Consider the following 16976-nt stretch of genomic DNA (forward strand, 5'->3'; position numbering starts at 1 on the left):
TATTCCAATCTTCCCCGTAGATCTCTGCAAGAAAGCAATTGAGCATATGTCCCAAAACACCGCTGTTGCTTTGCACGATTTCACAATCTTCACCCTTTCAGATGTATTAAGATTGGAGTAAAGTTTATAAAATGGAATCTTTGTCCGCTGTGGGTTCTGTAACGTGATTCTTCTTTGGCTAACATACACCTAAGCCCTATTCGCATGCGATCAGTATTACCTGGGGACCAATGGTGAGTTGTAATAATTGCTGAGGATGTCTGTGATCTTAATCTCATGGGAATGCACAAAATCTGTAATTTGTAAAGTAAAAATTCCACCACAACTTACCTACACCGACGTCCTGTGATAGTTGTACTCCCATGCAAATCTGCATCTCAGTGATTAGGGGGTATTTTAGTTGTTGTTTTTTTTTATTGCACTCCTTTTTCTACCTTTTTTCCGGCTGAATTATGGAGACTGCGGTGGAAATAATTGACAGCGTTTTACGTGCAAATGCAGGATACACAACAGGCCTATGGACCATTCACAGAAATTGCAAAATCAGATCAACAGGAAGAGGGAAATTCTGGAGGCTATTGAGATGGATGACATGTAGCAGCATGCGTTAAGAAACATTTTTCTAGGCCTATCTTTCAACAGGCTTAATACAAATGCCTTGATGGCCAGTTATCCCGACAACGCTCCCCACTGATCTCAAGTCACGTTGCTGCTTCGACACATTTACTGTTGCCATGATGACTCCATACCACGTTAAAAATGGTCATTTTAACCCAAACCACAAGCTTTCCATTAACCTAATCAAGTGGTTTTTGTCCCTAAGCCTAACGAGAACCTAACAGTAGCGTTGTTACAACATAGGCTTTTAAAGTTTTTGATGGTTTTTTGCGTGTACGGGGTCTATTTTTTTGCATGACCAGTGTGTTTTTTTTGCTCACAGCAGCCATTTTGCACATGGACGTGACAGCAGCGGATGTTGCGACGTGCACAGATTTGACATCCTATCCGTGCTGTAATGTCAATAAATTTGAGTAAAATACAGACTTCACTTATCCTGTGCTAATGCACTGCAAGAAACACAGATGTGGGGGAGTAATTCACAAATTACCGGAGATCCACAGGCAATACTAGTCCCATGCGAATAGTACACAAGCAACATTTTGAGACTTGTCGATACTGTTCTCATTCTTAACTAGCTCTTATGAGGCATTTTAGAGTTTTTTTTTCTTTCCTTTAGTGTGTTACAAGGCTTTTGTGCATTTAAATGGTCTGCAGGCTTACAAAACCCAAAGCCCACGTCAAGGGGAGTTATTCTGTCCCGTAGAAAACAATGTTCGTTCATTCATTCTCGAGGTGAGGTTGCCATACATAACTAACGTCACCTCACTTTTACATGCCAGCTGACCAAGCAGAGCAAACTGGTATTTTTTGAAAAGGAGCTAAACTTGAGTGATTCATACAGAGGGTGTTGTATCAATATACAGTTTGAGAAAAATAATGCTGTTTTTAAACCTTGAAGCCTCCAAATATGTGAAATACAATCATAATACGGCCTCTTTAAACTCCACTTTTGCCTTCATCTTTGCCATCACTCAAAACTGAGTTTATATCTAAACTCTATCCTTAACCCAACCCAAACTCATGAACAATTGTGCCAGTGACAGAAAATACCCGAAAAAGTAAATAAAAATCAACAGCAGGGACATGAGTAAAAACGACTGTCCAAAGGGCCTTCAAAGTTAGGTCCAAATATATGCATTTTTTTTTCCTTTTTGGTTAGTTGAGCAGAAAAGTCCCTGCAGGCACAGAACCGCTAAAGGAATGAAGTTCCCTTTATTACCTTGTCTGTGATCACTCAGAGTGTATCCTGGTAATGCTGCTTTTCACACTTTATACCTAATATATCAGGTAAAGAGGCAGAATTTGAAATGTGGCTGGTAAGGGGAAAATGAGCCTAGGGACATAGATCTCTGACCCATATACTGTATATTCTATGCTCACAGGGAAGTCTGTGAATTATCCATGTTGAGTGATGCATATTTCCCCCCAGAGCTCTGTAATAAAGGACTGTTAACCTTTCAGGCTGCGCTGCTGCCTGCGATTCTTACATGTTTGAGAGGGAGAGACCCTGAAATTAAATTTTCATCTAAACCTGAAGCCTGGTATTTACTTTCCAAAACCAATCTATGGGAAGAAGTAAACAGCAGCAGACGGCGCTACCTGCTGTGCCAACATGTCGACCCGCGCTGTACAAGTACAAGACGCGCGCACACCAACACACAGTGTGACTGAGTGAGACATCGTAGAGGTCAATTACATGTCCTGCTGTCAGAACATGAGTCAGTCAGTGTCGATGAATCTTGACATGTGCATCATCTGTTCACATGCACAGCGACTCAGCTGTGTTAGTCAGAGAGGACTGGTTTGATGGCGGGCATGGTACTGGGAAAAAGCAACACAGCCTGTAGCCATTTTACTCCTCTGAGATAAAACTATAATGTCCTGGCTACTGCAGTTACTGGCAGCAAGACCCTCCCTGGCTAGATTACGCTCCTTTTTCTTTCACTTTGTATTTTACATTCTCTCTCTGTCACCCTCTCTTCCCTCCTCTCTCTGGTATTATTCCTTTTCTCTCTGCCTCTACCGCTCTCTGTGTTGCTGCTTGTTTGTCAGATGATGTATAGCAGGTGTAGCAGCAGTATGGCTTTAGTTGGACCTCGGAGGATTCTAAAAACTCTTTCTCCCTCTTCCCTTCTTCCTTTCTCCATCCAATCGTCTGTGGGCTCAGTGTCGGTGTGCACAGCACTGGATATAGCAGTGTTTGAGGTCTGTAGCCGGGATCAAACTGCGGCTTTATTGAATAATCCACTGACCCAGCCATCGATCTTTACATCTCTCCCTTTTTTTTTGTCCACGTTCTCTGCTTCTGCTTCTCAGCGGGGCTGCCTTATCAGTCATCTTTTAGAAAGCAGCCCTGCCCGTGGTGTTCTCGCTGTCACAATGATAAACTGCTTTTAACCAAACGGGGGAGCAACGAAAAAAAAAGTTTGGCTCAAGATAAAGCAAATTTATAGATCAGTGGCATTAAATGGTTTTGGGCAGATGGAGTTTGCTAATTTAAAGATTTGAATTTTATGTCTAATATGTGTGTGTGCGTGTGTGTGTCTTTCTTCTGATTCCAGGGACTTGGCAGTGATTGTGGCTTCCATTGCGTACAACACCTGGTTCACCAAGCTGTACTGCAAAGACATGCGCATAGTAACTATCTTTTTATTATATATATATATCCGTCTCACTTGCAGATCTTCTTGCCAGATTTAGAGCACCAAACAGTTCTTATTTTTCTTCTCATGTGTCCTCTGTTAGTGTGTTATCAGAATGTATTGATTTTATTGAATCTGCTTGTTTACTTGCTCATTCACCCAACTCCAGTTCAAATACACAAAAATCAATCATGTTCTCGTTCATTCAAGCTTCCCTACACGACAGACGCTCAATAGTAAGAACAAAGTTTAGGTTTTAGACACTCAGAATCATCATAATGGATGCTGACTGCTGGAACTGACAGATGCATGACTGGAATTTACACATCAATCAAAGCTGAAGCGTTGCATTGTGGTATTTTTAGCAGAGTGCTGACACTACATGGTAGTTCGGCTGCAGGCATCTTTAGGGTTACTCAATAATATCTGAAGTCACCCTGTGGTGTACTGTAAACGGAATAATTTGGATATCTCTGACTGGTTCAATTTTATGATCTGACTCAGTTTGACCTCAGTTTAACCCTCCTGTTGTCCTCATTTATGGGCACCAAAAAATATTGTTTCCTTGTCTGAAAAAAAATCCCAAAAATTCTGCAAAAAAATCCCCCAAATTTCTGAAAATTTGCAAAACCTTCAGGAAGAAAATTCCAGTAATTCCTTAAAAGTTTCCCTTAAAATTTTTATTTTAAAAAATCCCCCAAATTTAACAAGAAAACTCTTGTAAATATTTTTAATAAAATTAGTAAAAATCTCACCAAAAAATCCTAAAAATATCTAAAGTTATTACATATATATCAGTAAAACTTCTAATATTAAAAATCAACCAAAATCCAGCAAAATTTGCTGGATTTTGGTTGATTTTTTTTGTCAATGTTCTTCAGAAACATTTTTACCATTTCTTTTTTTCTACCAAAAAAAGGTTCAAAAAATTTCCCGAAAATGTGGACATCAGAAATTTCACTGTGAAAATAAATATATATTTTTTCCACATTTTCAAACTTTAAAACGGGTCAGTTTGACCCACAGAACAACACGAGGGTTAAACTAGGGATGTCTGCTATTGGCTTTTTTTGCCAATAACTGATATGCTGATATTGTCCAACTCCCAATTTCCAGTTCCGATATCGACCAATACCGATATATGTGGGCTATTTCCCTAATTTTAGGTAACATCACATATCTCCTGTCGTGGAATTAACACATCATGCCTGATTTTATTGTGATGGATGCATTCTCAAATGCAACAAGGCTTTCCAAATGTAAACATTGTCTGTGGAAAATAAAGAAAAGCCTTTTTCATTTTTGAATTTCTTAAACAACAGTTCACACTCTCCCTCCCTCTATGAGTCCAGGCATTATTTTATCGGTTTTCATGATTGTTAAAAAAAAAACCCACGGACAGTAGTGACTGATATTACATTTCCATGTCATTTTCCGTCCGATAATATCGGTGGGCGGATATCATTGGACATCCCTAATTTCAACCAATGTATCATATACATAAAGCAAATAAGCCTCGCTGGGATGTCATTCTGAGAGATGCAGTCGCTGAAAATCAAGCTGATAAAACAAGTTTGAAAGAGGACAGTGAGTCAAGGTTCATCCTCAGCATTAATTTGATGCGTCTATTTAGCATTACATGACATTGCTATGAAATATTCATAATATGCACTACAGTAAGTATCAGCCCAAGGTGAGTGAGGTGGAGAACCTGAACAGATGAGCTTAGAGGTTTTCAATTAGCTGTATTTTAAAGATATCATATATGAAAATACAGAAAACGCTGTGATTTGGACTTTTACCACCTGTCTCTGAGGCTGTTAAACAAAAAAGGGTAATTCCATAAACAGTGAAAAGTCTGTTAATTGATCAGTTAATTGGTAGAACACAATTAGTTTCATAATTGACTGTCAAGTATTTTTCATGCAAAAATGCCAAATATTGTTTCTGTTGTGAGGCTGTGCAGCTTCTCTTATGTGAAAATGAATTGGTTGCATCTATGGATTTTGGAGCATCGCACAAGAAAATCAATTGCAGAGGGCTCGAGGAAATTGTTCTAGATATGTGCCCTATTTTTTATGTTTTATAGACCAAACAATTAGGTGATAAATTAGGAAATATAACATGGAGATTGGCTGATAATGAAAATCGCATCCCTGCTTGCTTGTACTTGACTTTTACACTTGTTAGGTTATTTCACAACGCCAGTCACAATCGTTTTCACTGGAAGGCATTAATAAATGTGCTGTATAACAAGCAATGCGTTGACTTGACTTTCCTTGAATAGATTCCTCCTCCAGTCTGTGTGTTTATTTTCAGGGGTCGGAGGTGGTGGACCAGGTTCTGCACACAGTCAGCAAGTCCAACAGTCTGGAGGAGCTCACTCTGGAGAACGCAGGACTCAAATCGTAGGTTTCCTCTTTCCTGACACCATCAACCCTGAGCGGCACCCCTCTCAGCTGAATCTAATTTCCTCTTTTTCTTCTCCATGCACCTTCACCTCTCAGACACTCCTCCATCTCTCCTCTTTTGTCCTCTCACTCTCTCTTTTCTTCATCTCCTCTCTCTCCTTTTCCTTTTCTCCTGTCCTCTCTTCACTCTCCTGCCCCTCTTGTCTCACCTCTCGACCTGAGCCCGTCTCACCTCTCCACTTCTCCTCACCCTCCCACTTTGACCTTTACAATTGTGCGTCTCCTCCTTTTTGTGTCTCTCTCACCTCTCTTAACCTCCGCTATTTCATCCAATAAAACTCCAATAAAGCCTTCCTCCTGTTGGCCTACAGCAGTGGGATTTTTTTCTCTGCATTAAAACATTTAAGGAAATGTTGGGCTTCACCTGGAAAGACTTTTCACCCTCTATGCACGGCTAGTATCATTTACCAGAGCAGTTTCCTTATTTGGTATTAATTGAGATGAATTGGCTGCCTTGGGGCAAGATGATTTACTGCAGCATAATGATGAGGTTTTTTTTGCCTTGTGCTAAATCACTTCCAATAGAGAGGGCAATTTTTGTTACAGGCTTTCTCCAAGCCCTGCACCAAAAGCATCTCTCACCCCCCAAAGAAAATACTAGACTCAAATAAAATAAGGAAGATACTCAAACAGTATAGCTGGTAAAGGAGTTCCACTCAAATATATATGATAATACATGAGAAACTAGTTGAAAAGAAATGTGCAGTAACAAATTTGAGAAAACAGCACAGTAACTGTAACAGTCTAACTTGCTTGGTCCAGCCTTTTTTGGACTCTTCAGTTTGATTCAAACCAAAATTACATTGTTTGGTTCGGACCAAACAGCCAAACCTCGATCCAACAAAAACTTCTCAGTTGGCCCCAAACTAAACCATAGTTTGGTTTGGTTTCAAGTGTGAAAACATTTTTTGGATGGTTTGGACTTTCGGACCAATTTCAGGAAATTACAGCGGGCTCCTGTCAGAAATGGACAAAAAGAAAAATGAGTTGCGGTAGCTTGTGGGGAGAGGAGGAGACCGAGGTTTTGAAATGAAATATGGTGTGACAACATTATGAAGAGTCATCCGGAAAAAAAATAACACAAATGCGCAGACTTTCCAGGTATTTTGGGAGAGGATGAGAGAAGGGATGGGAGTGCAGTGCTGCCCAAACACAAATGGACTGTAGCAGAAGTAGTTTTCAAAAGTCCACAACGACATTAGTAAGGGTGGTGCATCAAGCATTAAGACCTAGTAAGCACAAGTGTCAGTTTCCTGTTGAAAACTGGCTGATATTCTGTCTCGCACATGAAAATTACCCACTTTTCAACCTGCTAATATGCATTTGCAGCATCGACGTGTGACAAAACACATTTGTTTCATGGTTTTGATCATTTGTAAGTTTAAAGACAGATGATGTTGATCAGTGTAAAGTTGTTTCTCCAAAGTCATACTGCACTGGTAGGTGAAATGTGGTCTACACAAAGATGTAATGCACTTTATGATTCATATAAAATGTCATAAATATGCAAATGTTTAGGCTGTGTGCTGCCAAAAAGAAGCTCCTATAGCATCGTATTGGGAGCAGCTGTATACATAAATGTAAAATAAGAAATTTCACTTTCTGCTGTAGCACACATATGCAAATATTTCACACTTGAGATGGTGTTCTTGGGATTGCACTCATCCTTCGTCTTCCTCCAAACATGGCGAGTATAGTTATATTTTGGTCTCATGTGACGACATGACCTTCTGCCATGCCTCCTCTGGATCATCCAGATGGTCACTGGCGAACTTCAGACGGGCCTGGATGTGTGCTGGCCTGAGCAGGGGGACCTTTAATCCATGACCGTGTTGTGTGTTACTACTGGAAACCTTGGTGACTGTAGTCCAAGCTCTCTTCAGGTCATTGACCAGGTCCACCCATGTAGTTCTGGGCTGATCCCTCACCTTTCTCATGATCATTGATATGTCCCGAGGCGAGATCTTGCATGGAGCCCCAGACCGAGGGAGACTGACAGTCATCTTGAATTTCTTCCTGCCTCTTCTCTTGTAGCCCTTCCCAGCCTTGTGCAGGTCTACAGTTTTGTCCCTGCTGTCCTCCTACAGCTCTTTGGTCTTGCCCATGGTGCCGAGGTTGGAGTCTGACTGATTGAGTGTGTGGACAGGTGTCTTTTATACAGGAAACAAGTTCAAACTGGTAAAATTAATACACCTGATGAGTGGAGAATAGGAGGGATTCTTAAAAACAAACATGTCTGTGACAGCAGAATTCCTGCTGGTTGGTAGGTGATCAAATACTTATTTCATGCAACAAAAAACGAAATAATTATTTAAAAAAATATACAATCTGATTTTTCTGAAAAGTTGTATTGCACACACACAAAGAATAGACTTCCGGTGATGTAGGAAACAGAAATGTTAACCTTCTGTAATTACAAATGTACGCATTTTAATAAATCTGGATTTTTCAGTTGCCATGAAAATGAACTTTTCAGGGAAGTACAGTATAAGACACTAAATGTTGTTCAGAGCAGAGAATTTTTTTTAGCATCCAACATGCCTGGAAGGGGTTCTTTAAAGAAGAAGTATCATTGATTTGTTTTGCCACTTGTGGACGAACAATCCGTATAAAAGTGTTGGCAAACAGCAGACACGAATCAGCATTAACATTCATTCTGAGCTGTGTTTCTGGCCAACAGACAAATACGATTCCACTATCCACTATCACTGTAGTGCACCCTCAGAAAATATTTGACTCTTTAGCAACTAAATGCACCATCTTCAGTAGTTAATATTGTCTGCAGTTTGGTATTGAGTGTGTTTGTCAGGGCTTTTGTAACCAATTTGTGCAACGATTGGAAACAGGCTTGTGAGAACCAGCCAGCCAGTTAGCTTAAAATATGATCAAAGTAAAGACTGTATCTTCATTCAGTGTTTACTGCAGTAAGGGAATTTGCAGATCCAGTGCTCATAAGCAGATTCACACCCTTGAAAGTTTTCGCTTTACACTGCTTTTCATTGTTGAATCATGGTCAATTTAATTTGGTTTTTGGACAGCAATTTCCAAAACAATCTTTCATGTCAAAGTAAAAAAAAAAAAAATGGAACAGATTTGTGCAAAGTTATGTAAATTAACTAGAATATTAAACATAAAGTAAGTGATTGCATAAATATTCACCCCCTTAAAGTGAGTATTTATGAGCGGCATTTTCGGTCACAATGACAGTATTGAGGCTGTGTGGATAGGTTTCTGTCAGCCGTGCACATCTCGACCCTTCAGTTTTGCCTCATTCTTCTTTGCGAAACTGTCAGGTTGTGTAGGGATCGCGAGTGAACGCCCCTTTCAAGCCCAGCCATAAATTTTCAATTGGATTGAGGTCTTGGCTCTGACTCGGCCACTCCAGAACATTCCCCTTATTGTCTTTAAACCATTTCTGTTTAGCTTTGACTGTAAAAAAAGGTGTAAACAAATCTTCTCCCAACTCTGTTTTGTTGCAGACTACAACAGATTGAACTCAAAGATTTCCCCATTCGTGACTGCATTTATTTTACCCTCTGTGTACAAGCTTTCCAAGTTCTGCTGCAGAAAATCGTCCCCACATCATGATGCTGCCACCACCATGCTTTACAATGGGGATGGTGTTCATGGTGATGTGCCTTGTTTGTTGTCTGGCAAAAAGCTCAATTTTGGACTCGGACTTTTGACAAAAATAGTTGAGATTTCATATAGGCTTTGTCCAACAGCTTTCTTTTTGTTACTCTACCATAAAGCTTGGACTGGCAAAGCACAGGCAACAGTTTTTGTATGCACAGTCTTGTAACTGCTTCAGTGGAGTCATAGGCATCTCGGTGGCCTCTCTCACTAGTCTTTCTTGTTAATCTATCTGCTGTAGGTAGATTTATAAATGTGCTATATTCCTTCCATTTCTTAATGATGACTTTAACTGCACTCCTCGGGAATTTTCTTGCATGCATTCCCCGCTTTAAGCTTTTCAGTAACAAAGCTGGAGGCGTTCTCTTCATGGTGGTAGCTAGAGCCAATAGTACAGATTCACAGCTTACAGGACGTTTGAGATACAGGTGTCTTTACAGTACTCTGAATTCACTTGAGACACATTCACTGCACTCAGATGACCTCTATTTCATTCGTTTGGCTGCACCTGTGTTGAATAAGGTGAGTCACTTTCAAGATGGTGAATATCTGTGCAGGTCCTTATTTCAGATTTTATATTGATGATGAACCGACATTACTTGGTAGAACTCTGTTTTCACTTTGACATGGAAGACTCTCTTTTTTTTTTTTTTTTTTTTTTTTTTTGGAGAGGTATGTCTTGTCCAGAAAGCTAAATTAAATTGATGATTTGTCAGTGTTAAAATGCAAGAAAAAGGGAAAACTTCAAAGGGGGATGAATCCATTTGGAGGAATTTTAAGTAAGTTGTTAATTCCATGTGGGTCTGTCAAGATGAGCAACAGAATAGAAAGACATGCCTAGTGACCTTGGTATCTAAATGAGATAATAAGTAGACTTTTGCTATTCTTCCATACAGTCTACAGAGGCTCAGAATAGAGTTGCGGAACAGTTATGCAGTAGGTCACGTTATGGTGCGCAATTTTGATTTTCTAGACAGATTTTTCTTTACATTTTACCTTTAAAGCAGCTGAGTAGCTTAAGTAAAAAGTTTTGCACTTGTAGGTGAAAATGTGAACGTTTATGAACTGCATTTAGGCAAATTAGGAAACCAATATATTCAGTCCTCACCACCGATTTTAAATCTGCAGTTTTACGGTGAACTCAGTTTTCCTTTTTTTTAATGTCGTCTCCAGGGATTTTCCACAGAAGATGGCATCGGCGCTGTCGGAGAACCCGGCCTCTGTGATTCACTCCCTCAACCTGGCTCATAACACGCTGGACAACCAAGGTACCTCGGACTCTGTGAACTCGTTCTCATCCTGCTGCCGCCCTCTCTCAGGGCACCTCTTATTGTTCTTTTGCTATTGCTTCACCACGGCTTTTGTTTGCTTTCAAAGGATTTCAAATCAGTCTCCGTCCACAGAGAACCTTTATTTTCTGCTCTTTTGTTTTGTTTTTTCTCTTTTTTTTCTTTCTCTCTCTCATCTATCTTTCCAGCTGTATTTGTATGTTTGGTCCTTCTCTTTAGAAAAGTCGATTTATTTTTCTGCCTTTGCTTGCAACTCTTCACACAACCTGAACCTTTTACACTTTACACAGACAGTATACAGACTGTAGAGAAATGCATTTTAATTGCATCTGCCTTAGTCATCGTTATATATATAAACCACTGTAATTTCTGCTATGTGCGTGCAAGTAGAGGCAGACTGAGGTGTTTGTGCATGTGTAGAAGCCAGGGTCAGGTTTTGCATGCATGCCAGCATCACTCATTAGCTAATTTCTGTCCTCCCGTCTGACACTTGTCATTTCCACTCGCCTCAATGAATTCTTTGTGCTCACACTTACCACCCTCTGTGTGTGTGTGTGTGTGTGTGTGTGTGTACGTGTGTGTGTTTACGTGTGTGTGTGTGTGTGTGTACGTGTACACGTGTGTGTGTGTGTGTGTACGTGTACGTGTGTGTGTTTACGTGTGTGTGTGTGTGTGTTTACGTGTGTGTGTGTGTGTTTACGTGTGTGTGTGTGTTTACGTGTGTGCTGACAGTCTGCCAGACTTACTTGATTGTGATTGCAACCTCTAAATTGCGGCAGCCTTAACCATTCCATAATACCCATCATCACAGCTAAGAATGACCTTCAGTGCTGTGCCTATTAGAGCAGCTTCAATGTGTGGCTTTACTTTTAATACCTTCCAAAGTAGGCGTTCTGTGTATACACAATGACACACACATAAAAAAAAAAAATAGAATACCAGGAAGATGAAGTAACCAGGAGATGAGGTTTGGCGTTACAATGAATTCCTCTTTTAATACAGCAGAGCCTTTCATATTATCATGGCAGCAACGTGTTTAATAATACTGTGTGTTATGTAATCTGGCATGGCATAAGGTGTTCATATGCAGGAGAGAGTGTGATTGTACACTATGTTGGTGTGATGCTTTTTTAGCTGTAGTGTACTTGTGAGTGTACGTGTGCGTTTTGGAGAGTTTGTGTGGATGGAAGTTATTTTAGCCTGTTGTTGTGTGGCAAAACTATATCTGGGCTCTTTGTGAGTGGTTGGATGTAGGGCATGGGGGTAGTGCAGCCAGAGCGCACTGGAACGAAGCTTTCCCTCTGCAGCGAGGGAATGGAATATTCACATTTTGCATAATCCGTATACATTTTTTAAGCATTCAATCATCGCTTTCAAGGAAAAGAGCCAAAGGAGTTGTATTGACTTTTGAGGTGTGTTGATTGATTCATGGCAGCTCATGTATTGAGCAACATGCAAGAAAACATGAAAAATAGTTTCACAGGTTCATAGGTTTAGCCCTAAATAAGTCAGGTTGTCTTCCACGATTAATAGGGATGGCCATAATATTTATATATGGTAGGTTAAGTTCAGTAATGCTGTATGATTTGGGCTAAATTATTCATTAGGTTAGGTTTTTCTCCATAATATTAACACTATAGGAGCTCAGCTATAGTAGTTTATTATAGTCAAATTAAGTAGTATTTTATTTAAGTTTTGTAGCATTTAATCTCTAATCTGTAACATACTCGGTTAAAATCGCTCCATAAATGACACTGTAAAGTCTTGACCACTTGTTAGGTAGCTTTCGTAGCACCAATCATAATCCTCTTGGGGTCACTGATGCAAAATTCGTTATAGAAAGTAGAATCAAACAACAAAACAAAAAAGTGACTTACATTTTAAACCTTGTTTTATTGCATGCCTGGGATCTCGTGTATTTCTTTAAATTAGTTTTTAGCAATTCTCTGATTTGACGTTTGATTAGCTGCTGGTGAGTTACATACATTTTTTCCTTGGTTCATACATTAACTAGTGAAGATGAGTCCATTTCTTTTAACAGCTAATATGCTAATAATGATACAAGAAAGTAACTCCAAACTTATTTGAAGATTTTATTTATGTCTGTTTACATCTTTCATCAGTATTAATGCCACAGTCCATCGTTGTTGGAGTCTAAAGTCGGGTTGCAACACATCCATTTTTTAAAATGGCTTAATTAGGCTCTTGGCTCACAGTCTGACATAATTTGATAGATAACGACATGAACAGACAATATAGAAATCCTTTTGATGGGAATGTCAAGCTGTTCTTTTTGTAAATGACTTGCAACATGATGAACTATTTATAAAATCAGTCTAATAAATGATCATTTGGTCAGTTGTAGTTTGGATTTTGGATTCACTATTTTAGATGACAGCCAATGTTCACATTAGATAGCTCAGAGGCAGTGGAATTTTTTGGCCATTTTCCTTTAAAAATGAAAAATACTTGCCAATTTAGTAGTCGTTAATCAAGAAATTAGTTAAACAGTGGGTTGTTTTTGCTCCAGATTGGTGTATATGTGTGTGTGTTGCGATAAACTAAGACCTTTAGCTCATCGTGTGTCATCCTCTCCTCACATCAGGAGTCTCCAACCTGATTCAACAAGTGTGTCGCCTCAACAAGGGCCTTCGCCTCCTCAATCTCTCCAAGACGTCCCTCTCCTCCAAGGGTAGGTGCTCGTCTGAAACACAGCAGCCCCTGGTGGCTGACCTTCCACACTTTTTTTTTTTTTTTTTTAACAATTGTTAAATATAAATGAATGTCGGATTGAATTATTCAGCTGGTACAAATCGGTGTGTCTCGCTCAAAGACACGGAGTGGAAGCTCTGTGTCAGATCTGGGTTTGAACTCAGTGAAAGTCTCGAAACCACAGCACTGCCCACAGAACTCACAAACAGGCCAGTGATTGTGCTGTGTGATCCATCTACCAAATAATAATCAGGTCAGAATGATAAGTAGTTGATCTGTTTTTTCCCTCTAAAACCCACAAGAGGAATTAGTGCAGTGTCCCAGTTGTATTGCTTTTATCCCATACAATACAGCCATGCACTGCTATTACAGCAGATTCAGCTGATAATGACACAGATTTGGATCCATACATTGATAACCTCATTCTGAGAGTATTTTTAGCCATTATAGCCTATTTCAAAGCATTTTTGATCTCTTGTAGGATTCATGGGTAATGATGTTTATCTGATTAAACTAACATATGGATTTTGTTGCAGAGGAGTAGCGCAGTGCCCGACAAGGCAAAACACAGTGACTGCATCTTTTACGAACAGTTGTCTTTTTTTGATGTCTGCTTTACAGGGTGCAAAATATCATGCCAGAGGAGTTTTTTTTTTTTTTTTTGTGAAACAGCATCTTGAAATTTGCTGTAACTAAAAAAAAAAAAAAAAAAAGCAAGGTGAAGCCAGACTCGGCTGCCACTTCCTGCACGGTCTATCCTGAAGTGACAGCAAGTTTAACGGTGAAGAAGAGAGCCGCTCTTATTGTATGTCAAGAGAAAAGCTATTTAGTGAGACAACTCAGGCACTAGTGGTTTGAGTGCTGGAAATTGTTTTGGCATTAAATGAAGCATTGCAAGCTTCGTCAGTTCCTCTGAACTTTGGTTATTTCTTAACAAATTATGTAAATAACTTTAAACGGGAATAAAGGCGCAGGTAAATGTTTTGTGCATTTTTCTGTGTGTTTGTCACCAGAATGAGAATCAGCATTACCAAAAGGTAGCTCTTCTTTTTCCACATTATAAGCAGGATGGCACAGTTTTTTGTTTTATGTTTCAGTTGGGATCCTTGACGCTTTGACAGCAAGGGCTCTGTTTTTGCTGCATTTTTTTCCCCAATAAGTGTAGTGTGTAGTTTGGCCATTTCATCATATGGGTCAGTATAAAATTGCAGAACGTTTAACATACATAGTTGACAAGTATCATAGAAAAAAACATTAGTCCTTCTTTACTTTTAATACAGATGTATGCAAGATGGACTTCAAAAGCCCCTCATTTATATATTGACCCATATGTCAGTGTTTTCCATTGAATTTCCACGTACATTTTAAAATTCACAGATGACTCCTAAAAACTGCAGACAATTGCTAGAGGCACCAATATATTGGTATTTAAATGTGTCACATTACATGCATTTGTAGATGCTAGCATTTACTGATGTTCCTGAAACACCTTTCAAGCCTTGATGGATGCTAAAATATACTGTGCACAGAGAAGCCTCTAGTCCCCATTCAGCTCCTGCAGCATGCACAGCTCAGGCAGATGTGACCGAAACTTAGCTTTAAAAGAGTGAAATAGGTGTCATAAGGTCAGATTGAGCTGAAACCAAGAGATTTTATCCACCTTGGCGAGCCGCCCAGAGACACACATACAGATAAACCTTCTAAATGTCAGGCGCGCTGATGCACCAAAATTATGGACAACAGACTAAAGAATAGCTTTTTTGTCCTTGCATTACAAAATCGGTTTACAAAGGAAGACTGCATTATGTATTTTTTTAAGGTGTAACATTTTTTTAAGTTGTAAAATAAATTAACTGCATAGAATGGGAGCATTCCAAACTCCTCCTCTGCTTCTGTAGTTGCTCCGTGCCTTTTTATGTGACAGTCTGGATGAGGACATGTTGAACGTAATTAGAAGATTTAAAGTGTAATATATATATTTAACCTTGATACCCCGTTGGTGTGAATAGTGAATGGGAAAACCACACTCTGTGCGCTTTTAAAAGCCAGTGGGGTTGACACAGTGATTCAGGGGGAATGCAGTGACGGTGCTGACCTTGAATGGCGGCTGTTGGTATGACTTTGCAGGGGCTGGGCACTTTTTGTTGAATATTTATGGATCTCTCTCCCCAACACCTCCTTCCTTCTGTTTCTAAAACACCTTCCACGTACACACACTTGCACTATAAACGCACACGTATGTCACCTCCTGGACGTGATCAGACATGCAAATAGATAAAAACCCTCCGTGTTCTATCTCACCGTCGCTCCCACTCGCACTTGACAATGTCACACCGACTGGATGGCTTCCAAAAGTCTGCACTTTGAGCAGAATCAAGCAGCTGATGGATAGATGGAGAGGGGATTAGACACCCTGTCCCCTCTTCCCCTCATTTCCCTCCTAATCGCTACAAATTAGGGATGAAGAGCTTAGTGGCTTGCCAGCTTTGGAGCAGCACAGTAGCTGGTTTCATCCGCACGTGCTCCCCAATTCTAGGAAACGGCAGATATTCACTTCACGCCTTTAATCAATGATGCATCTTAGATTGATAAACGCGCAGAGTAACGATGGTAGACTTTCCTATTCGTTGCTGCTGCTCGATATTTCTCCCGTGTTGTTGCTCCGTCTATATTTAATCCTCAACTTGCCGCGGTGCGCTGTGTTGCGCATCGGTTTTGCATCGGGAGGATTTTAATGAGGGGTTCCATCAGGCCTGTGGGTGTAATTGTGTAGTGATCTGATTTGAGAGAATGATTTTCTTTTGTTTGGCTTTCAGGGTGCGCTCAGAAACTGGGATAGTTGTGAGGGGGTGAAAAAGGTGCCAGGCTTCCTCTGAAAGCTGTTTTTCATGCACGCCCGCCACATGGGCTCACAAGTCTCTGCTCAATTATTATTATTTTGTTCCGGCAGAGTTTGCTTACTTTCTTCCATTGTGTAGTTTTGCAGTCATTAGTTGCTCATGTCCAGAGCATTAAATGGGCTCACTGAGGAGAAAAAAAAATAACGTGATGATTATACGATGATTAAGTGACTCGATGATGATTATAACTTGTTTATGCAAACCGCCTGTCTGTTCTCCTCTTCTTCTAATCCTCTATCACCTCTTCCTTCCCCTCAATTAGGTGTGGTTTCCTTGTCCCAGGCGCTGTGTTCAAGTGACGACTACTCCAATTCTCTGCTGCATCTGGACCTCAGCAAAAACCCCGGAGTTCTGTCTGGAGAGGATGCCACAGTGAGGAACTTCTTAATCAAATACAACAGGGAACCAGTGTGTGTGCATTTCCGTCGCTTTTAAATTGGGCATAAATATACTGAATGGGAACATCCAGAATTTGACAGAAAGTTGAGATACTGAAAAAGTTTTTTTCTCACTTGGCTGAGAAGGAAAAAGTTGATACAAGAAAAATGCTTCTTATAGTGGAAACAAATGAGGTGAAAAAATAGCGTTTCCACTGAACGTTCTCCCGATTAATAGGCCTAAATAAATAAATGTCATGTTTCCATCACGTTCTTTCTATTTGGAGTTTTGCTAATAATCTTTAAAACATTGTCTTGTTTTGCCACTTCA

At 39.9% G+C, this 16976-nt stretch overlaps 1 protein-coding gene across 5 annotated transcripts in view; it reads left to right on the plus strand.

The window, feature by feature from the left end:
• Positions 1-16976, plus strand: part of carmil3 (capping protein regulator and myosin 1 linker 3) — a 108811-nt gene that overhangs the window by 31201 nt on the left and 60634 nt on the right. For all 5 annotated transcript variants that reach the window (XM_051953235.1, XM_051953238.1, XM_051953236.1 and 2 more), the window contains exons 9-13: positions 3183-3258; positions 5583-5671; positions 10541-10635; positions 13262-13348; positions 16531-16640. In XM_051953235.1, coding sequence (XP_051809195.1) covers positions 3183-3258; positions 5583-5671; positions 10541-10635; positions 13262-13348; positions 16531-16640 — 457 coding nt within the window. The remainder of the gene's footprint in view (positions 1-3182; positions 3259-5582; positions 5672-10540; positions 10636-13261; positions 13349-16530; positions 16641-16976) is intronic.

Source organism: Acanthochromis polyacanthus, chromosome 9, assembly GCF_021347895.1.
Source record: "Acanthochromis polyacanthus isolate Apoly-LR-REF ecotype Palm Island chromosome 9, KAUST_Apoly_ChrSc, whole genome shotgun sequence".
In the NCBI taxonomy this organism is placed as follows: Eukaryota; Metazoa; Chordata; class Actinopteri; family Pomacentridae; genus Acanthochromis; species Acanthochromis polyacanthus.